The following is a 23,813-nucleotide window of genomic DNA, read 5'->3' as shown; positions in this document are numbered from 1 at the left end:
GTGTGTGTTCTTCTGGGGAGACATGGTAAGCTCCTCTAAGGATTTAATTCTGAGTTCTAACTCTGAAATTCTCAAAGTTTCCTTCTTTTTCTTATGAGAAGAAAAGGAAATTATTTTCCCTCTCATTACTGCTTTTCCTGCTTCCCAAAGAACACACGCTGAAGTTTCTGGCAAGTCGTTGTTTTCTAGATATTATATCTAGAAAACAACGACTTGCGCATCTGTGCTGAGAGCAGTGTAGTGGAGACGGGCAGTGGATTTACTGTTAACTAAATTATCTTTTATGGCAGTTTTATGGATATAACATGATCTAGCAAGAAAACAGGAAAATTAAAGCACATACCAAGTCAGTCAGTCAGTTTCTTATCTATAGAGATCAGAACATCCGTTGAGTCATTCCCCGGTGGTGAAATAGCTCCCGGTGAATCTTCATTTCGCTGTCTCTTGGCCTTAGATGAGGTGGAGGGGGTGGACGTGTTGTTTGGTTTCCCCATGACAATTCTGTCGTAACAACAATCTATAAAATCTGTCAGGCTTGCCAAATCCTCTCCGCTGTGCTCCAGAGTGTACCTTTTAAAGACACTATTTTCCTACTTTAAAGAATATTTTGATTAGGCTGGCACAAAATACAATTGAATGAAAGTATAGATGTTTGGGCGCGCCTAGTTTGAATCTGCCATCTCCCCGGAACTACATCACCTACAACATTAGCATCACTTACCTGCCACCAGTCCTCATACGATTTTAATCCTGCTCAGATCTCTGCACGCAGTGTTCCCACAGATATAGGGGGTTCTTCCTCCGTCCCCACGCTAGCATTAGCTTTAGCGGTAGCTGTTTCGCCCCTAACCCCGGCCGGGGTGGGGGGATCAATATCTGTAGTCTTTTGTGTGTATTTTTTGCCTTTCTTAGTTTCCATTATGGTGTTATTGTCACGGTGTTTGGCTGGGGTCAGGATTTCCCAGCCATCCCTGAAGGCATCCTCCCTCCAGCTCTGCCTCTGATTGCTGATGCGCTCCACCTGCGCTAGGCACTTTATATACCTGTGAGTGACAACTCTTCCCTGCCAGATTGTCTCGGTTTACCCTGCACGTTTCCAGCCATTATTTCCTGCCTGCTAACCTGTGTTCCGACCTTTGACCCGTTTTCTGACCTGGATTCCCTGATTCTGCCTGCCCCTGTCTGGTAACTCAGTTTGTCTGTCTTGGGGATTCTGCCGGTACTCTGACCCTTGGACTGTTTGTTGGATTTTGGAAACTGGAAATCGGATATTGGATATTGGATATTGGATATTGGATTTGGATTACAGTACCTGTCTCTCTCCCGTTTGGATCATTTGGAGGATTTACCTGGTTCTTTCCTGAGGATTTGTCCAGAGTGGACATCTCCGCTCTTATAACTATCAGATCCAACACTAATTTGGTTCAGCAGTCTCCACAGCCTAGCCGAGCCTATCACAGCAGTCTCCTCAGCCCAGTGGAGCTTCATCGCAACCATCTCGGTTCCTGTAACCTCCTGACCAGCTTCTATTCCCTCTGCGGGTACGTGATCTGTTGTTTGTACATTATCCTGCCTGATCATGCTTTTTCTCACCCTGATCTCCTGTTCTCTCAGGCAAAACAGACTTTGTGACCAGACCCTCCTGGATTATTCGCATTGTTACAATAAAAATCCTTCATCACCCAATCCGTAGTATTGACTATTTTTGTGGTCCAGTATGAATTTTGTTATTATGTTTGGTTGCAAATTTTGAACAAATGAGTGATTAACTGTTTTAATGTTGAATATGTTTACATCCAGCATAATGTTCTGCTCAAAATTTGTAAGGTTTATGAAAAATATGTTTTCTTTTTTTTTTATTTTTTTATTCATACATGTTTGACACTGCAGACAGGAAAACTGCCATGTCACGTCATCCACACACACACACACACACACACACACATATATATATATATATATATATGTGTGTGTGTGTGTGTGTGTGTGTGGTTTCTGGAGTTTTTTTTCTAACTGGACCTTTTTAAATTTTAGTTTTAAGATCCCTGATCTGAAGGTCACAGTTTTAAAAGGCATCTAGTTAAGAATGCGTCTAAAAATCTCCAACAATAATAACAATCATCGGTGTTATGCGGCGTGGTTACATTGTTGGTGTGTTTTTAACTATTGCTTGTGCCTTAAAAAAGAGGACCCAGGTGTTCCTGCACTAGAAGAATTATGCAACTTCTTTTTAGAGACTTTTACTCGGAAAGACATTCCCGGAATCTACCGGAAGTTATCATTTCCACTAGTTAGCTTGATGGCGGTGAGATGGAAGAAGCGAGTACGGTCCAGAAGCTAGACGTTGTAATTGTTCAGGTGGATGAGGTGATGTAAAGTATGTCGGTGACTTTGAAGAGATCTCTGCAGCTGTGTGGAAGCTGGAAAACTCTTCAAGAGACGAACAAAAACAGTTGTTTGTATTTCAGTCAGGTCACACTCAGAGCTAGCCTGAGCTGCGAGGCTAATCAGCGCTAACAGGATTAGCATTTGGAGCTAAAGGTAACTGACGGAGGCGAATGGCAGCGAACCGGACCGGACACCTGTGAATGTGAGTGTGTTAGTGCGAAACACCTGCCCCTGTTATGACTTAATGATAAATATAAAACTAGAAGCAGACAGAGAGGGCAGACCTCCACAAAGCCAGTATTATTTTCTTTCTTTTTCTAATGAATTTGGGTTTTACCTCGGAGTTAAAAGCGCTAACGGTAACTTGTCCTGTCTCGCTGTCCCTCAGCTCATATTTAACTTAAACTGAAAGCAGAAATATTAATTAAAATTGTTTAGATAAATGGTGGCCTTTGACCTGCCGACCACTGGCCTTATCCAGGGACATGGCAGTCCTCTGGGGGTCCTCTTCTCTCCAAGTGGGACACATTGTAGAGGACAGAACAGGCCGCTGTGATGTCCAACATCCAGCCTGCAGGAAAAATGGAATACCTGGACACTGAAAGCTGCCTTCAGGATGTCAGAGGTCATTTCTATCCATGCCTTGTCCTGTATGGTATTATTATATAGCTGCAGAGCTTCCAGAGGAAAAGGCTGCAGGTATACCCTCTGTCCACCAGCAGGACTCCAGGTGTTCACCTGTCCACCAGCAGGACTCCAGGGATTCACCTGTGAAATCTTTTGCGGCTTATTACCGCACACATAAGCAGCAAATGCTAAGACTGGGGGCGCTGCCTTAGACATTAACAGGAAGTGATGTCACCACGCATGTTTGTACTTTATGAGTCAGACATGGTCATTTAACACCACATATCCTCTAGAACAGGTTTCAACTCCGTCCTTTTTATCAACAGGAAACAGTATGATGCTATTTACCTGGTTTCCATAACGACATGTCATAGCTGCTCTCTGTGTCCACGCCACGCACACACAGGTTTTCATCAGAGGACAGAGTGTACGTGTGGGAAAACATGTCAACCAGCAGGAAATCAGACATAAAGATGAGAGTTTTCTAGATTCTCTCAGCAGGTGGAGATGGAAGCATCTCGATCCAGGGAGGAGCAGATAGAGGATTTCTCCGTGTTACACCCATAGCTGCATGGTCGTCATGGCAACGTCACAGCTGATCAAGCTGGATCTACATCATTGTAGGAATTTCTGAGTTGAATTCCGGCTTTAAATGGATCCAGTATTCTGTGTGGGTTTTATTAACATCAGCACGTGTCTGGGATGTGAACTTTGGGAACATTTAGAGAGACTCCGCTGGATGAAGCTTCATCAGGACATTTAAAAAGTCCTGAGAGTTTCCATCACATTGTCTCTAGCTGGGAATCTGGGAAACACCGGATTGTTCTGGTGTTTCAGAAATGCATGTGGATGTGTCAGATCAGATTATTACAGTAATCTGATTACTCCCAGATAACTGACTTTGACTTTCCAGGAAATGCACTCAGTGGTTTATCTGAGAACATCTTTAATATTCAAGAAATGCAGCTGCTATTACACAGCTGGAAATGAATTGATATCTAATCAGATTTAATCAATCTAATTGAATTAGGCTGCTGGGAATCGATTGAGGGAATTAGTGATGACACCAGCCCTCGTGTCCTCTGCTGGACAGTTGTCCACATCCATCCATGGCCATGTTTTGTCCTGGATTCTGACCACCATGTGGACAGAGGTTGTTCTGATGGACAGATATGAAGGACGTGTCTCGGTTCCAGGCCTGATCATGTCTGTCTTTTTTTCTAGGATGCTCCAGGGCCCGTACAGCAGCCTAGACCGGGACCGGCCCCTGGTCCGGCTGCCCTTCACTAGCTTTGTTGTGGGGACGGTTCTGCTGCCCTTGACGGGCCTCATCGCCTGCCTCTTCATTTCTCTGCTGTACCACTTCGAAGACTCCACATACACCCACTGTAAGGTAGGTCCAGACTCCCGGTTCTGGTGTTGAACAGGTCCACTCAGCATTGTCCTTTTAAAGCAGCAGTGAGATGTTCAATGCTTCGCCAGGTGAAAAATCACACCTCCCCTCATATGAAGCTTGGTGACATCACACACAACAGTGACGCTGTGATTTTAATTCAGGGTGGGGTTACAGATGGTGGACATGGAAGTACCAGAACATGTCCAGCATCACGGGACATCTCCGTCACCACCGAACCAGAACATATCCAGCATCTTGGAATCGGAACATGTCCATTGTGAGGGACCGGGGCACAGGAGGTTTTTTAAGAAAAGGTCTTTTGACATTTAATTATAGAACAAAACAAAAAAAAAAACAACAAAATGCAAATTCCAAAGTAAATGTTTTGGGCCCATAAAAGAGGTCAAATAAACAGAACATCAACATAAGGAACTGAAAACTAACTGACCTAACAAACTGACACACAAGAGAAGCTATAAACTCTGGCTGATCAGACCATTTTGACACGAGGGAAAAACATAACTATCTTCAGCTAACTTAATATTAACTAATTCACAACAGAACTTAAACCATTTACACTGCGCAAAACCCCCAGAATCCAGAGAAATCTTTGCCCAGATACCCTCAGACATGCCTCATGCATGGTGATATCTGTCGTGGATACTCTCCGGCCATGACAGTTTCAGATTTCATGTCCAAAGCGTATCAACTCTGTGCGTGGGACCACTTTGATACTGATAGAATCTGTGGTTCAGATTTGCCCCGGATATCGGATACTAGCCAAGGCCCATATCCGGAGAGTATCACCACACGAGAGATATCCTGGCAGGATATTTCAAGATTCTACTCAAGTCAAATCTGGTGATTTATGATGCCAGTTTGTCTGTCATATCTGGAGTCAGGATCCTGTATATTTGGCCTGCAGTCCGAACACAAGTGATATCTGTTGTCCGAATATTTCAAGATATTGTTCATGAGTACACAGGTATTTATCCATGCAGGATACTGAATAATCAGGTCTAATGAAAAAAATATCAGGCCATCACCCGTTTTGACTGTAACGACATTAAGCGAAAAATGACCAACTATTTCGCTCTATAAACATTTTAATAAAAAACATGCATTCAGAACAAACAATTAAAAAATAAACACTGTACCTGTTCACAGCAAATAATTTAAAACTAAATACACCATAATCATTCACAGCCAACAATAAAAATAACACCAAAATATTCACCCAAATAAGACAGAATGCATCAGAGTCTCCTCTAAGAGTCTACTTCAGTGTTCTTCTGCCGGACAGCAACGTTTCCCAGGAGCGGGGTCACGGTTCGTGAAGCCAGCACAGTGTCTTCCACATGTCGACCTCGGTTCCCTTCGTCCTGTTCTCATCCGAGGCCGTTTGGCCCTGGTGAGCCAGGCAGAACGCGTCTTTGGTGGGTGTAATTAGGCCCGAGCACCGAAGGCGGTGCGAAGGCCTGTTGTAATTGCTCCGTTTTTTCCTTATTAGGCCCGAGCACCGAAGGCGGTGCGAAGGCCTGTTGTAATTGCTCCGTTTCTTCCTTATTAGGCCCGAGCACCGAAGGCGGTGCGAAGGCCTGTTGTAATTGCTCCGTTTTTTCCTTATTCTTCTTCTTCTTATTATTCTTCTTCTCAAAAGTAAATCGCATGGTAGGGGACCTGAACATGCGTGAAAACGCGCCTAGTTTTGCGTACCCCCCCAAAGGAATGCGTAAATTTACGTATTTTGGGGTGCTCGGGACTGTTCGGGCAAAATTGAATGAGTGCGCCACCTATTTATGATGCCCCGCCACTGCACGTCATCAGTCTTTATAAAAATTGCTACATGTATTCTAAATGCTCGGGCGAACAAAAAACCCTCTTGGAGCAACAGCCTAAAACCAACAGGAAGTCGGCCATTTTGGGTCAAATTCGCCATTTTGGCGTTTTACTGAAATTTTCAAAATCTATCTCCTCCTAGAGATTTCATCATAACGCTACCAAAATAGCTCAGGATGTTCAGAAGGCATGTGTCTTTAAAAGTTATTGAAAGTTTTCTAATAGGAGAAAGGGCATGGAGGGGGTGGGGCCTCAATGTTTGACGTCTCGCCGTGAAGAACGAAAGTGATATAACTTCCACATAAAACAATATATCTGAACCAAAATGGCCATGTATGATGCCAGTCCCACCCTGAACACATCTACATGTCAATATTTGGGTTATGAATTGGCCACGCCCCCTGGTGACAGGAAGTCATGGTTTTTACTTGGAGACCCACTTATCTGACGTTTTGGACACAACCAGGTCCAAACTGGGTCAGACAGCAGAAAACAAGTTGGTGATGATATCCAGTGAAAACTGTTGCTCTTCGCTGCAGGGCGAGACCGTGGTGCCATGGCGAACTTCGATAAGACGCCATGACACCATTAATCACTATAAATCCCTCAATTCTGATCCAATCCCCATCAGACTTGCAGGGATTAATAAGGATCCGGCCCTGAACAGATCCATATCACCAATTCCAGACTAGCCCTAAGCCCCGCCCACTTTCAACAGGAAGTGCTTTTTTTCAGACGCTGGGGTCCATCTCCTCAGGAATGACACTTACACACTTGAAAGTACTTCAGAACAGGTCAAACCCTTTCATGATACCACAATAAAAATCTCAAGTTCCTTTGCCAAACGTAACCTTGGCGAATAGTTGTCCGACGCCATCAAAGAGGAAGTACTTGTACCTGACCCATTGTAGCGTTGATCTCCACTAAACTCGGCAGAGAGGACCGCGGTCAGGCCGGGAACTCAGCCACATTGACATATGCTGCAAAAATTGTAATACGGCTCTAGAGCGCCCCCTACAAATATTTAATTGATCATATCTGCCCACTACATTGACCAATATGGCTGAAATCCAGTATATTGATAGAACATGGAAGGATGTACAAAAAAGCCTCTTGGACCTATATGATAACTTCAACAGGAAGTCGGCCATTTTGAAAAAATTGTCATTTCCGGGGTCATTTTTGCATGTTTCTTTGCCTTGCATTTGAACGAACTCCTCCTACAGATTTTATTGTATTTACCTCAAACTCAGTCTGAACACTCCATAGGCAGGTGTGGTTAAAAGTTATTGAAAATTTTCTAATAGGAGGTGGCGTTCAGCGGCGGCGCCTCATCAAGTTTTGATGTTTCGCCATGAAGCACGGAATCCATTATTTCTGAAATACAACACTCATTTTGTACAAAGCTGCACATGTTTCACTTCAGTTCCATGCCGACCACATCTACATGTCCAGATGATGTCATCTGGACATTGCTCAACGCTGCATGGCGAGACCGTGGCGCCATGACAAGGTTGGATAAGATGCCATGACATCATTATTGAGTTTAAATCCCTCAATTTTTATCCAATCAGCATCACACTTGCACTGATAGATCAGAGTCTGCTCCTTAACAGATACATGTAACTACATCTGGTCTTGACCTAAGCCCCGCCCACTTGAAACAGGAAGTGCCTTTTTTCTGCAGCGGGTTCCCTCTCGTCAGGGATTAACCTCACACACTCAGAAGTGCTTGAGATCAGTTCAAACCCTTTCATGATATTACAGAAAACAAAACTCAAGTTCCTTCCTCAAGCAAAACATGGCGAATGGCGTCCAACGCCATGAAACAGGAAGTACTTGTAACTGACCCAATGTACTCCTGATCTCCACCAAACTCGGCAGGGAGGACAGTGGTCAGACCTGGAACTGATTCAAATACACATATGCTGGTTATGTGGCTCTATAGCGCCCCCTATAAATATTTAATCTATCAGCTCCAACCACTGCTTTGAACGACATGATAAAATGTGGCATATTTATGTAACATGACAAGACAAACAAATATTGCCTCTTCATGTCCTTATGTTCTCAACACCATAGCCCCGCCCCCTGGGAAAAGGAAGTCCCACCATTTTAACCTTTATCATCTGTATAACTAATTCTAACTCATTAATATCATCCTTCATGAACTTATGGTTGAAAATATGACTGACGTCTTACAGCATCATGATTAAAATGGCTTTCTGTGATGGTTTAAATCATTCGCCATTATACAGGAAGTGGCACTAACCCTGCTGTCAGTTGACCAATTGAGCTAATATTTTCCTGTTCTCATTAGAGTTCCAACCTGAACATGGTCCTACATTAAAACAACTTTACCACCACCTAGTGGCCACGTGGAATTTTCCTCTTGATAAAATCATGCTCCAGTTTGTGGGAATTCAACACAGTTTGTAAGAAACAAGGTCATGAATGCTTCAGATGTCATCACTGGAAAGGCTGAGTTGCAAGTTGATCCTCTCATGAGAAAAATAACCTCTTGATTGGAGATAAACTCTGGAAGAATGGGTATATGGCTGTTGGCGATAGCGGCTGTGCTGCTGGAGGGAGGTTGCGGGGTGATGGGGCGGTGCAATAGGCCGAAGCGGCGCCAGAGGTGCGAGGGCCTCCAACGCTGCTTGCAGCTTTAATTAGGCCCGAGCACCGAAGGCGGTGCGAAGGCCTATTGTAATTGCTCCGTTTCTTCCTTATTAGGCCCGAGCACCGAAGGCGGTGCGAAGGCCTGTTGTAATTGCTCCGTTTCTTCCTTATTCTTCTTCTTCTTCTTCTTCTTCTTCTTCTTCTTCTTCTTAAACATTGGAGGCATTTTTGGGGACCTGAACATGCACGAAAACGCGCCTATTTTTGTGTACCCCCCCAAAGGAATGTGAAAAATTTGATATTTTGGGGTGCTTGGGACTGTTCGGGCAAAATTGAATGAGAGCGCCACCTATTTACTATGCCCCGCCACTGCACGTCATCAATCTTTATGAAAATCGCTACATATATTCTAAATGTTCGGGCGAACAAAAAATCCTCTTGGAGCAACAGCCTAAAACCAACAGGAAGTCGGCCATTTTGGGTCAAAGTCGCCATTTTGGCGTTTTACTGACATTTTCAAAATCTATCTCCTCCTAGAGATTTCATCGTACCGCTACCAAAATAGCTCAGGATGTCCAGAAGGCATGTGTCTTTAAAAGTTATTGAAAGTTTTCTAATAGGAGAAAGGGCATGGAGGGGGTGGGGCCTCAAAGTTTGATGTGTCGCCGTGAAGAACGAAAGTGATATAACTTCCACATAAAACAATGTATCTGAACCAAAATGGCCATGTATGATGCCAGTCCCATCCTGAACACATCTACATGTCAATATTTGGGTTATGAATTGGCCACGCCCCCTGGTGACAGGAAGTCATGGTTTTTACTTGGAGACCCACTTATCTGACGTTTTGGAACACAACCAGGTCCAAACTGGGTCAGACAGCAGAAAACAAGTTGGTGATGATATCCTGGTGAAAACCATTGCTCTACTGCTGCAGGGCGAGACCGTGGCGCCATGGCGAACTTTCGATAAGACGCCATGACATCATAAATCGCTATAAATCCCTCAATTCTGATCCAATCCCCATCAGGACTTGCAGAGATTAATCAGGCATCCCGCCCTGAACAGATCCATATGACCAATTACCAGGACTAGCCCTAAGCCCCGCCCACTTCCAACAGGAAGTGCTTTTTTTCATACGCAGGGATCCATCTTCCTCAGGAATGAAACTTACACACTTGAAAGTGCTTCACAACAGGTCAAACCCTTTCATGATACCACAATAAAAATCTCAAGATGCCTTCGCCAAACGTAACCATGGCGAATAGCGGTCCGACGCCATCAAACAGGAAGTACTTGTAACTGACCCATTGTACTGCTGATCTCGCACCAAACCTGGCAGGAAGGACGCGTGTACAGGCCGAGAACTCAGCCACATTGACATATGCTGGAAAAATTGCAATATGGCTCTATAGCGCCACCTACAAATATTTAATTGATCATATCTGCCCACTACATTGACTGATATGGCTGAAATCCAGTATATTGATAGAACTTGGAAGGATGTACAAAAAAGCCTCTTGGACCTATATGATAACTTCAACAGGAAGTCAGCCATTTTGAAAAAAGTGTCATTTTTGGGGTCATTTTTGCATGTTTCTTTGCCTTGCATTTGAACGAACTCCTCCTACAGATTTTATCGTATTTACCTCAAACTCAGTCTGAACACTCCAGAGGCATGCGTGGTCAAAAGTTATTGAAAATTTTCTAATAGGAGGTGGCGTTCAGCGGCGGCGCCTCATCAAGTTTTGATGTTTCGCCATCAAGCATGGAATCCATTATTTCTGAAATACAACACTCATTCTGTACCAAACTTCACTTGTTCACTTCAGTTCCATGCCGACCACATCTACAATGTCCATGATGTTGTCATCTGGACATTGCTCAACGCTGCATGGCGAGACCGTGGCGCCATGACAAGGTTGGATAAGATGCCATGACATCATTATTGAGTATAAATCCCTCAATTTTCATCCAATCAGCATCACACTTGCACTGATTAATCAGAGTCTGCTCCTTAACAGATACATGTAACTACTTCTGGTCTTGGCCTAAGCCCCGCCCACATGAAACAGGAAGTGCCTTTTTCCTGCAGCAGGGTCCCTCTCGTCAGGGATTAACCTCACACACTCAAAAGTGCTTGAGATCAGTTCAAACCCTTTCATGATATTAGAGAAAAAAAACCTCAAGTTCCTTCCTCAAGCAAAACATGGCAAATGGCGTCCACCGCCATGAAACAGGAAGTACTTGTAACTGACCCAATGTACTCCTGTTCTCCACCAAACTTGGCAGGGAGGACAGTGGTCAGGCCTGGAACTGATTCAAATAGACATATGCTGGTTATTTGGCTCTATAGCGCCCCCTATGGTTATATCATTCGCCATGAAACAGGAAGTGGCTCTAGCTCTGCTGTCAGTTGACCAGTTGAACTGATATTTTCCTGTTCTCATTACAGTTCCAACCTGAACATGGTTCTACATGAAAACGACTATAGCGCCACCTAGTGGCCACGTGGAATTTTCCTCTTGATGACATCATGCTCCGGTTTGTGTGAGTTCAACACAGTTTGTATGAAACAAGGTCATGAATGCTTCAGATCCATGACTGGAAAGGCTGAGGTGCAAGCTGATCCTCTCATGACGAAAATCACCTCTTGATGGAGATAAACTCTGGAAGAATGGGTTTATGGCTCTGGGAAAGAGCGGCTGTGTTGCTGGAGTGGGGCTGTTGGTCGATGGGGCGGTGCAATAGGCCGAAGCGGCGCCAGAGGTGCGAGGGCCTCCAACGCTGCTTGCAGCTTTAATTCGCCCGAACGAAGGCGGTGCGAAGGCTATTGTAAGGCTTCTTCTTCTTCTTCTTCTTCTTCTTCTTCTTCTTCTTCTTAAACATTGGAGGCATTTTTGGGGACCTGAACATGCACGAAAACGCGCCTATTTTTGTGTACCCCCCCAAAGGAATGTGAAAAATTTGATATTTTGGGGTGCTTGGGACTGTTCGGGCAAAATTGAATGAGAGCGCCACCTATTTACGATGCCCCGCCACTGCACGTCATCAATCTTTATGAAAATTGCTACAAATATTCTAAATGTTCGGGCGAACAAAAAATCCTCTTGGAGCAACAGCCTAAAACCAACAGGAAGTCGGCCATTTTGGGTCAAAGTCGCCATTTTGGCGTTTTACTGACATTTTCAAAATCTATCTCCTCCTAGAGATTTTATCGTACCGCTACCAAAATAGCTCAGGATGTCCAGAAGGCATGTGTCTTTAAAAGTTATTGAAAGTTTTCTAATAGGAGAAAGGGCATGGAGGGGGTGGGGCCTCAAATTTTGATGTGTCGCCGTGAAGAACGAAAGTGATATAGCTTCCACATAAAACAATGTATCTGAACCAAAATGGCCATGTATGATGCCAGTCCCATCCTGAACACATCTACATGTCAATATTTGGGTTATGAATTGGCCACGCCCCCTGGCGACAGTAAGTCATGGTTTTTACTTGGAGACCCTCTTATCTGACGTTTTGAACACAACCAGGTCCAAACTGGGTCAGACAGCAGAAAACAAGTTGGTGATGATAACCAGTGAAAACTGTTGCTCTATGCTGCAGGGCGAGACCGTGGCGCCATGGCGAACTTTGATAAGACGCCATGACATCATAAATCACTATAAATCCCTCAATTCTGATCCAATCCCCATCAGACTTGCAGGGATTAATCAGGGTCCGGCCCTGAACAGATTCATATCACCAATTCCGGTCTAGCCCTAAGCCCCGCCCACTTCCAACAGGAAGTGCTTTTTTTCAGACGCAGGGGTCCATCTCCTCAGGAATAAAACGTGCACACTTGAAAGTACTTCACAACAGGTCAAACCCTTTCATGATACCACAATAAAAATCTCAAGCTCCTTCGCCAAACGTAACCATGGCGAATAGCGGTCCGACGCCATCAAACAGGAAGTACTTGTAACTGACCCATTGTACTGCTGATCTACACCAAACCTGGCAGGGAGGAGCGCGGACCAGCCGAGAACTCAGCCACATTGACATATGTTGGAAAAATTGCAATATGGCTCTATAGCGCCACCTACAAATATTTAATTGATCATATCTGCCCACTACATTGACTGATATGGCTGAAATCCAGTATATTGATAGAACTTGGAAGGATGTACAAAAAAGCCTCTTGGACCTATATGATAACTTCAACAGGAAGTCGGCCATTTTGAAAAAAGTGTCATTTTTGGGGTCATTTTTGCATGTTTCTTTGCCTTGCATTTGAACGAACTCCTCCTACAGATTTTATCGTATTTACCTCAAACTCAGTCTGAACACTCCAGAGGCATGCGTGGTCAAAAGTTATTGAAAATTTTCTAATAGGAGGTGGCGTTCAGCGGCGGCGCCTCATCAAGTTTTGATGTTTCGCCATCAAGCACGGAATCCATTATTTCTGAAATACAACACTCATTCTGTAGCAAACTGCACATGTTTCGCTTCAGTTCCATGCCGACCACATCTACAATGTCCATGATGTTGTCATCTGGACATTGCACAACGCTGCATGGCGAGACCGTGGCGCCATGACACGGTTGGATAAAGACGCCATGACATCATTAATCTGTATAAATCCCTCAATTTTCATCCAATTAATATGACACTTACACTGATTAATCAGGGTCTGCTCCTGAACAGATACATGTACTACTTCTGGTCTTGGCCTAAGCCCCGCCCACTTGAAACAGGAAGTGCATTTTCAGGACAGCGGGGTCCCTCTCTTCAGGGATTAACCTCACACACTCTACAGTGCTTGAGATCAGGTCAAACCCTTTAATGGAACTATAGAAAAAACCCTCAAGTTCCTTCCTCAAGCAAAACCATGGCGAATGGCGTCCACCGCCATTAAACAGGAAGTACTTGTAACTGACCCAATGTACTCCTGATCTCCACCAAACTTGACAGAGAGGACAGTGGTCAGACCCTGGAACTGATTAAAGTACACATATGCTGGTTATGTGGCTCTATAGCGCCCCCTATAAATATTTAATCTATCAGCTCCAACCACTGCTTTGAACGACATGATAAAATGTGGCATATTTATGTAACATGCCAGGATAAACAAAAAAGTTTCTTCATGTCCTGATGTTCTCAACACCATAGCCCCGCCCCCTGGGAACAGGGAGTCCCACCATTTTAACCCTTTATCCTCTGTATAACTAATTCTAACTCATTAATATCCTTCATGAACTCATGCTTGAAAATATCACTGACTTCTTACAGCAGCTTGATTAAAATGGCTTCCTGTGATGGTTTAAATCATTCGCCATTATACAGGAAGTGGCACTAACCCTGCTGTCAGTTGACCAATTGAGCTAATATTTTCCTGTTCTCATTAGAGTTCCAACCTGAACATGGTCCTACATTAAAACAACTTTACCACCACCCAGTGGCCACGTGGAATTTTCCTCTTGATGAAATCATGCTCCAGTTTGTGGGAATTCAACACAGTTTGTAAGAAACAAGGTCATGAATGCTTCAGATGTGATCACTGGAAAGGCTGGAGTGCAAGTTGATCCTCCCAAGAGGAAAATCACCTCTTCATGGAGATAAACTCTGGAAGAATGGGTTTATTGCTGTGGGAAATAGCGGCTGTGCTGCTGGAGGGGGGCAGTTGGCTGATGGGGCGGTGCAATAGGCCGAAGCGGTGCCAGAGGTGCGAGGGCCTCCAACGCTGCTTGCAGCTTTAATTAGGCCCGAGCACCGAAGGCGGTGCGAAGGCCTATTGTAATTGCTCCGTTCTTCCTTATTCTTCTTCTTCTTGTAAAAGTGGAATTGCATTTTAGGGGACCTGAACATGCGCGAAAACGCGCCTATTTTTGTGTACCCCCCCAAAGGAATGTGAAAAATTTGATATTTTGGGGTGCTTGGGACTGTTCGGGCAAAATTGAATGAGAGCGCCACCTATTTACGATGCCCCGCCACTGCACGTCATCAATCTTTATGAAAATTGCTACAAATATTCTAAATGTTCGGTCGAACAAAAAATCCTCTTGGAGCAACAGCCTAAAACCAACAGGAAGTCGGCCATTTTGGGTCAAAGTCGCCATTTTGGCGTTTTACTGACATTTTCAAAATCTATCTCCTCCTAGAGATTTTATCGTACCGCTACCAAAATAGCTCAGGATGTCCAGAAGGCATGTGTCTTTAAAAGTTATTGAAAGTTTTCTAATAGGAGAAAGGGCATGGAGGGGGTGGGGCCTCAAAGTTTGATGTGTCGCCCTGAAGAACGAAAGTGATATAACTTCCACATAAAACAATGTATCTGAACCAAAATGGCCATGTATGATGCCAGTCCCATCCTGAACACATCTACATGTCAATATTTGGGTTATGAATTAGCCACGCCCCCTGGCGACAGGAAGTCCCGGTTTTTACTTGGAGACCCTCTTATCTGACGTTTTGAACACAACCAGGTCCAAACTGGGTCAGACAGCAGAAAACAAGTTGGTGATGATAACCAGTGAAAACTGTTGCTCTATGCTGCAGGGCGAGACCGTGGCGCCATGGCGAACTTTGATAAGACGCCATGACATCATAAATCACTATAAATCCCTCAATTCTGATCCAATCCCCATCAGACTTGCAGGAATTAATCAGGGTCCATCCCTGAACAGATTCATATCACCAATTCCGGTCTAGCCCTAAGCCCCGCCCACTTCCAACAGGAAGTGCTTTTTTTCAGACGCCGGGGTCCATCTCCTCAGGAATAAAACATACACACTTGAAAGTACTTCACAACAGGTCAAACCCTTTCATGATACCACAATAAAAATCTCAAGCTCCTTCGCCAAACGTAACCATGGCGAATAGCGGTCCGACGCCATCAAACAGGAAGTACTTGTAACTGACCCATTGTACTGCTGATCTGCACCAAACCTGGCAGGGAGGAGCGTGGACGAGCCGAGAACTCAGCCACATTGACATATGCTGGAAAAATTGCAATATGGCTCTATAGCGCCACCTACAAATATTTAATTGATCATATCTGCCCACTACATTGACTGATATGGCTGAAATCCAGTATATTGATAGAACTTGGAAGGATGTACAAAAAAGCCTCTTGGACCTATATGATAACTTCAACAGGAAGTCAGCCATTTTGAAAAAAGTGTCATTTTTGGGGTCATTTTTGCATGTTTCTTTGCCTTGCATTTGAACGAACTCCTCCTACAGATTTTATCGTATTTACCTCAAACTCAGTCTGAACACTCCAGAGGCATGTGTGGTCAAAAGTTATTGAAAATTTTCTAATAGGAGGTGGCGTTCAGCGGCGGCGCCTCATCAAGTTTTGATGTTTCGCCAACAAGCACGGAATCTATTATTTCTGCAATACAACACTCATTCTGTACCAAACTGCATATATTTCCCTTCACTTCCATGCCGACCACATCTACAAGTCCTGATGTTGTCATCTGGACATTGCTCAACGCTGCATGGCGAGACCGTGGCGCCATGACAAGGTTGGATAAAACACCATGACATCATTATTGAGTATAAATCCCTCAATTTTCATCCAATCAGCATCACACTTGCACTGATTAATCAGAGTCTGCTTCTTAACAGATATATGTAATTACTTCTGGTCTTGGCCTAAGCCCCGCCCACTTGAAACAGGAAGTGCCTTTTTCCTGCAGCAGGGTCCCTCTCGTCAGGGATTAACCTCCCACACTCAAAAGTGCTTGAGATGAGGTCAAACCCTTTCATGATATAAGAGAAAAAAAACCTCAAGTTCCTTCCTCAAGCAAAACATGGCAAATGGCGTCCACCGCCATGAAACAGGAAGTACTTGTAACTGACCCAATGTACTCCTGATCTCCACCAAACTTGGCAGGGAGGACAGTGGTCAGGCCTGGAACTGATTCAATTGGACATATGCTGGTTATGTGGCTCTATAGCGCCCCCTATAAATATTAAATCTATCAGCTCCAACTACTGCTTTGACTAACATTGATGAAAAGTTGCATATTTATAGAACATGCCAGGAAATACAAAAAAGCCTCGCATTGTCCTGATGTTGTCAACGCCATAGCCCCGCCCCATGGGAACAGGAAGTCCCACCATTTTAACCCTTTGTCCTCTGTAAAACTAATTCTAACTCATTAATATCATCCTTCATGAACTCATGGTTGAAAATATGACTGACTTCTTACAGCATCATGATTAAAATGGCTTTCTGTAATGGTTTAAATCATTCGCCATTATACAGGAAGTGGCACTAACCCTGCTGTCAGTTGACCAATTGAGCTAATATTTTCCTGTTCTCATTAGAGTTCCAACCTGAACATGGTCCTACATTAAAACAACTTTACCACCACCCAGTGGCCACGTGGAATTTTCCTCTTGATGAAATCATGCTCCAGTTTGTGGGAATTCAACACAGTTTGTAAGAAACAAGGTCATGAATGCTTCAGATGTGATCACTGGAAAGGCTGGAGTGCAAGTTGATCCTCCCAAGAGGAAAATCACCTCTTCATGGAGATAAACTCTGGAAGAATGGGTTTATTGCTGTGGGAAATAGCGGCTGTGCTGCTGGAGGGGGGCAGTTGGCTGATGGGGCGGTGCAATAGGCCGAAGCGGCGCCAGAGGTGCGAGGGCCTCCAACGCTGCTTGCAGCTTTAATTCTTCTTCTTCTTCTTCTTCTTATTATTCTTCTTCTTAAACATTGGAGGCATTTTTGGGGACCTGAACATGCATGAAAACGCGCCTATTTTTGTGTACCCCCCCAAAGGAATGCGAAAAATTTGATATTTTGGGGTGCTTGGGACTGTTCGGGCAAAATTGAATGAGAGCGCCACCTATTTAATATGCCCCGCCACTGCACGTCATCAATCTTTATGAAAATCGCTACATATATTCTAAATGTTCGGGCGAACAAAAAATCCTCTTGGAGCAACAGCCTACAACCAACAGGAAGTCGGCCATTTTGGGTCAAAGTCGCCATTTTGGCGTTTTACTGACATTTTCAAAATCTATCTCCTCCTAGAGATTTCATCGTACCGCTACCAAAATAGCTCAGGATGTCCAGAAGGCATGTGTCTTTAAAAGTTATTGAAAGTTTTCTAATAGGAGAAAGGGCATGGAGGGGGTGGGGCCTCAAAGTTTGGTGTCTCGCCGTGAAGAACGAAAGTGATATAACTTCCACATAAAACAATATATCTGAACCAAAATGGCCATGTATGATGCCAGTCCCATCCTGAACACATCTACATGTCAATATTTGGGTTATGAATTGGCCACGCCCCCTGGTGACAGGAAGTCATGGTTTTTACTTGGAGACCCACTTATCTGACGTTTTGGACACAACCAGGTCCAAACTGGGTCAGACAGCAGAAAACAAGTTGGTGATGATATCCAGTGAAAACTGTTGCTCTACGCTGCAGGGCGAGACCGTTGCGCCATGGCGAACTTCGATAAGACGCCATGACATCATAAATCACTATAAATCCCTCAATTCTGATCCAATCCCCATCAGACTTGCAGGGATTAATCAGGGTCCGGCCCTGAACAGATTCATATCACCAATTCTGGTCTAGCCCTAAGCCCCGCCCACTTTCAACAGGAAGTGCTTTTTTTCAGACGCCGGGGTCCATCCCCTCAGGAATGAAACTTACACACTTGAAACTGCTTCACAACAGGTCAAACCCTTTCATGATACCACAATAAAAATCTCAAGTTCCTTCGCCAAACGTAACCATGGCGAATAGTGGTCCGACGCCATCAAACAGGAAGTACTTGTGACTGAACCATTGTAACGTTGATCTCCACCAAACTTGGCAGGAAGGAACGCGGTCAGGCCTTGAACTCAGCCACATTGACATATGCTGGAAAAATTGCAATATGGCTCTATAGCGCCCCCTACAAATATTTAATTGATCATAACTGCCCACTACATTGACCGATATGGCTGAAATCCAGTATATTGATAGAACTTGGAAGGATGTACAAAAAAGCCTCTTGGACCTATATGATAACTTCAACAGGAAGTCGGCCATTTTGAAAAAAGTGTCATTTTTGGGGTCATTTTTGCATGTTTCTTTGCCTTGCATTTGAACGAACTCCTCCTACAGATTTTATCGTATTTACCTCAAACTCAGTCTGAACACTCCAGAGGCATGTGTGGTCTAAAAGTTATTGAAAATTTTCTAATAGGAGGTGGCGTTCAGCGGCGGCGCCTCATCAAGTTTTGATGTTTCGCCAACAAGCACGGAATCTATTATTTCTGCAATACAACACTCATTCTGCACCAAACTGCCCATGTTTCACTTCAGTTCCATGCCGACCACATCTACATGTCCAGATGTTGTCATCTGGACATTGCTCAACGCTGCACGGCGACACCGTGGCGCCATTACAAGCTTGGATAAGACGCCATGACATCATTAATCAGTATAAATCCCTCAATTTTCATCCAATCAATATGACACTTACAGTGATTCATCAGGGTCAGCTACTGAACAGATACATGCTACTACTTTTGGTCTTGGCCTAAGCCCCGCCCATTTGAAACAGGAAGTGCCTTTTTCAGACACCGGGGTCCCTCTTTTTAGGAATGAATCTCACACACTCTACAGTGCTTCAGATCAGGTCAAACCCTTTCATGATACTACAGAAAAAAACCTCAAGTTCCCTCGCCAAGCAAAACCATGGCGAATGGCATTCACCGCCATTAAACAGGAAGTACTTCTAACTGACCCAATGTACTCCTGATCTCCACCAAACTTGGCAGGGAGGACACTGGTCAGGCCTGGAACTGATTCAAATAGATATATGCTGGTAATATGGCTCTATAGCGCCCCCTATAAATATTTAATCTATCAGCTCCAACCACTGCTTTGAACGACATGATAAAATGTGGCATATTTATGTAACATGACAGGACAAACAAAAATGCCTCTTCATTTCCTTATGTTCTCAACACCATAGCCCCGCCCCCTGGGAAAAGGAAGTCCCACCATTTTAACCTTTATCATCTGTATAACTAGTTCTAACTCATTAATATCATCCTTCATGAACTTATGGTTGAAAATGTGACTGACTTCTTACAGCATCATGATTAAAATGGCTTTCTGTGATAGTTTAAATCATTCGCCATTATACAGGAAGTGGCACTAACCCTGCTGTCAGTTGACCAATTGAGCTAATATTTTCCTGTTCTCAATAGAGTTCCAACCTGAACATGGTCCTACATTAAAACAAATTTACCACCACCTAGTGGCCACGTGGAATTTTCCTCTTGATAAAATCATGCTCCAGTTTGTGGGAATTCAACACAGTTTGTAAGAAACAAGGTCATGAATGCTTCAGATGTCATCACTGGAAAGGCTGAGGTGCAAGCTGATCCTCTCATGAGGAAAATCACCTCTTGATGGAGATAAACTCTGGAAGAATGGGTATATGGCTGTGGGCGATAGCGGCTGTGCTGCTGGAGGGAGGTTGCGGGGTGATGGGGCGGTGCAATAGGCCGAAGCGGCGCCAGAGGTGCGAGGGCCTCCAACGCTGCTTGCAGCTTTAATTATAGTTATAGTTTGTTCTTTCATCATTCACTCCTTTTAAATATGCAAGGTCCTCTTGGTCAAGGGTCTCCTCTCCAATTCTCACCCGTTTTTTGAATAGCTGTGGGACAACAAGACATGTTAACTTTAGCTATAGCCAAAAAAAGATCTAATGTAAATAAGACTTGTTTTTATTTAATTTGAAAAACTAAACTTGAAGGTAAAGTGTATAACTCCCAGTTAACTGAACAGATATTGCAGATAAGAGGTCAGATGGTATGTATCTAAAATATGTATGTAGATTTATGTATGTAGATGTAGGTATGGTAGATCAGGTATTCTTCAACAACATGTGACTTATAGATGGGGAAAAAAAATGGTTTCCATGTTGGTGTAGAATATTATTGAGTTATGTAGAACTAAGACAAGATGGTATATTCGAAATATGGATGATATCCATTAACCATACACACACCACAACTTTCTGAATACATTAATTATATATATCATGTACAAAACCATATAACAAAAAGTAATTAATGAACTGGAATACAAGGCGTTCATTAATGAAGATTCTTATACATAATATTCTTATATCTTCACCCCTCCTTGGTTCCATCTCCATTCTTTTGTAAGATTTTAGATTTTCCAAGGCCCGATGACATGCTCCTGGTGAATGGAAATAAAAACGAGGTTAACATTTTTTTTAAACATGCTTATTTCAATGGTAGAACTTGACATCAGTACTTGTTTAGCTGTTCCAGCTCAGTCAGTGCTATAAGAAAACAAGTGTCCTTTCAAACCCTGGATCTCAAAAGTAGTACATAAAATCTACAATACTATGAACAAGAACAGGCACTTTTTAAATACTCTGCTGCTACATGTAACTATGCCCTTCATCAAGCTGGTGCTGGGAAAGATTCTGGTTGACCCGCTCTGGTGAGGCTGCTCCTCTGAGCGGTGACCATGTCCCCAGCTGTAGAGAAGATACTTGTCCCTGGTACACATAAGTACCGCTTGGCTAGTTCAGCCAGGAGAGGTACTCACGATGATCTTTCCACCACTCTAACGGACTTTCAGACAGCGGTAAAGGAGCAGCTCTGTTGTACTCCTTCACCTCCTCTGCAGCACTGACTTCTCTGGAAGTGCTGATACCTGCCTGCTGGTTTCCCCAAAAGTGTTCCCAAGTAATTCGTCTAGTGCACAGGAAGCTCTTCTTTTTGCAGATGGGCGCCCTGGAAATCCCCATCTTCTCCTTTACTCTGACCCTCTTCTGCAGCAGCTGCACAATCACCAGGTTCCTCCTGGTTCAGCCTCTACTTCCTACAAGAAATAAAACAGTGGAACAAATAATTAAGGCACTATATAAATGTCTGTTTTTTCTTTGACAGCACTCTACTTATTGGATCATTAAATTGCAATACATCATGACAATATTAGCAAAGTGTTCTACACACATTATTATTCATAATCATAATGTAAACATTTTAAATGCATATACCTCCAGAACGTTCCATTTAAACACACACAGAAAACCCTGTAGTACTACACTGTGAATGAAATACTTCTAGAGCATGTCTCTAATGATTTATTTACCTGACAATGCTCCACGGTGGCTGCAGCGTCAGCGACCATTCTTATAAATGTTTCTTGTTTCTCCTCCTCTGTCAGGAAGGCAGCACTTTAAACTTTGGATCTAGTGCTGACGCTAGATTAAGTTTGGCCGTTTCCACCTCCGACGTGTGCCTCTTACTTAAGTCTTTGTGAACGACTTCTTTCAGGTCTCTAACAAACGGAGGATCTTGCAGGAGTTGTGCATGAAGTGGGGCTGTGACAGAGACTGTCGGGTTGTTCTCACCAGAACTTGTAGCCACCGTGACGGGCTTCAGCATTCGAAATGTCCGACTCTGAAGGTGCTGATCTCTTTCTCTTTTTTCCTCGCATCGAGGGAAAGAGCAGCTGTGACTGCTGGCTGCTGTTGGAGGAAACGCTCGACCACCTGGTTGATAGGTCAGGTATCAGTTTGTGCGCGGGGAGCTCCAGCAACTTCTGTTTTTGCTCCAAAACATGAAGTGCGATGGCCCTTCTATGGAAAAATCCAGCCACACGCCGTACTCGTCCCAGTAATCTTGCTACAGCCGGCAGCACGCTGAGAGGCCAGGTTGAGTGTGTGCACGTAGCACGGGACGTGGAGAAAGCTGGCTAACTGTGCAGCGACAACCATATTAGATGCATTATATGAGACTAAAGCTGGGTCTTTATCTCTGATGTACCATTCAGTCACCACGTTACGAAGCAGCTCTGCTACATTTGAGCCAGTATGACGCTCATGCATGACCCTGGTCTGGAGGACGTGACAGAGGCCAGTCCTCAGCGATGTGACGGGCTGTTATGGTGACATAAGACTGGGTTGAAGTCCATGCGTCGCAGGTGAGAGCAACACGTTCCGCTCTGATGAGTTTTTCTTTGACTTTCTCCTTAATGTCCTTGTACATTTGAGGCACTGATGTTTCAGAAATACCTTCTGGAAGGTATCACGTACCTCGGCTCTAGTGTGTGTAGCATGTTCCTGAATCCCGTGTTCTCCACAACACTTTAAGGCCGCAGGTCTTTGCAAATAAACTCAGGGATTGATTTAGTTATGTGTTTCGCTTTTTCAGAGCTGCTGGGTAGTTTGTACAGTGCTGCTTCAAGTGTCTGCTGGTTGCTGCTGCTGTTCGTTTGGCTACTAGGTCTGCACTTACCTCAGGGTGGTGTCTTGCTAAGTGAGCAGTAACGTTGGTCGTGTTTCCGCATTACAGTGTCTACAAATAACTTTTGACATGTCCAGCTCTGCTTTTCCTTCAAAACAAAAAATCCAAAATGTGTCCATACTTTTGACTTAAAATCACGTCACATGATAGCCGGAAGAAAAACATGTCGCCCTCTGCTGGAGAAAAGCGGTAACCCTTTTCCCACCCGACTTATATACAGTCTAAAATGAAGCGTTTAAATTGAAGGAAAAATCGATTTGTGAACAAAAAAATCGATTTAAAAATTGTAAAACAAAAAATTGCTATACTTACGTGAATCGATTTTTTTTCCCACAGCCCTAGAAGTCCTAGAGGTCCTCGCTTCTCCTTGGAGGGTGTCTGCATACCACAACCGTAGTCCTCCATGTCTACTGTTGTGTGTGTGTTGTGCCAAAGACGCACCAATCACAGTTCTCTTTACTGGTGCTTTGGAAAGAAATTACAAGCTTAGCTCTCATGGTGTTGGAGAGAAAGCCCCAATGCTAGGAAAATAACACCAAGAGGGAAATTCTTTTGGGATGCTGGGTTTGGAAATATAAATTGGCATTAAAAGTGGCTTGTTCCTTTTAAATTCTGTATCTCAAACAAAATCAGGGAATTACACTT

The 23,813-nt window shown here is 43.8% G+C and overlaps 1 protein-coding gene across 2 annotated transcripts in view; it reads left to right on the top strand.

Annotated features, from left to right (window-relative positions):
- The first annotated feature begins 2,272 nt into the window (after positions 1-2,272).
- Positions 2,273-23,813, top strand: part of pgap2 (post-GPI attachment to proteins 2) — a 34,933-nt gene continuing 13,392 nt past the window's right edge. Inside the window, exons 1-3 of one of the 2 annotated variants that reach the window (XM_042008910.1) lie at positions 2,273-2,377; positions 2,469-2,590; positions 4,240-4,408. In XM_042008910.1, the coding sequence (XP_041864844.1) occupies positions 2,589-2,590; positions 4,240-4,408 (171 nt within the window). In that variant the 5' untranslated portion in view covers positions 2,273-2,377; positions 2,469-2,588. Of the gene's footprint in view, positions 2,591-4,239; positions 4,409-23,813 lie in introns of both variants that reach the window. The other variant, XM_042008909.1, reaches the window with a different exon arrangement.

The sequence above is a fragment of the Melanotaenia boesemani genome, chromosome 15 (genome assembly GCF_017639745.1).
Source record: "Melanotaenia boesemani isolate fMelBoe1 chromosome 15, fMelBoe1.pri, whole genome shotgun sequence".
Taxonomy (NCBI): Eukaryota; Metazoa; Chordata; class Actinopteri; order Atheriniformes; family Melanotaeniidae; genus Melanotaenia; species Melanotaenia boesemani.
Note: the sequence above shows the minus strand (reverse complement) of the source record. Positions and strands in the feature narration are given on the sequence as shown.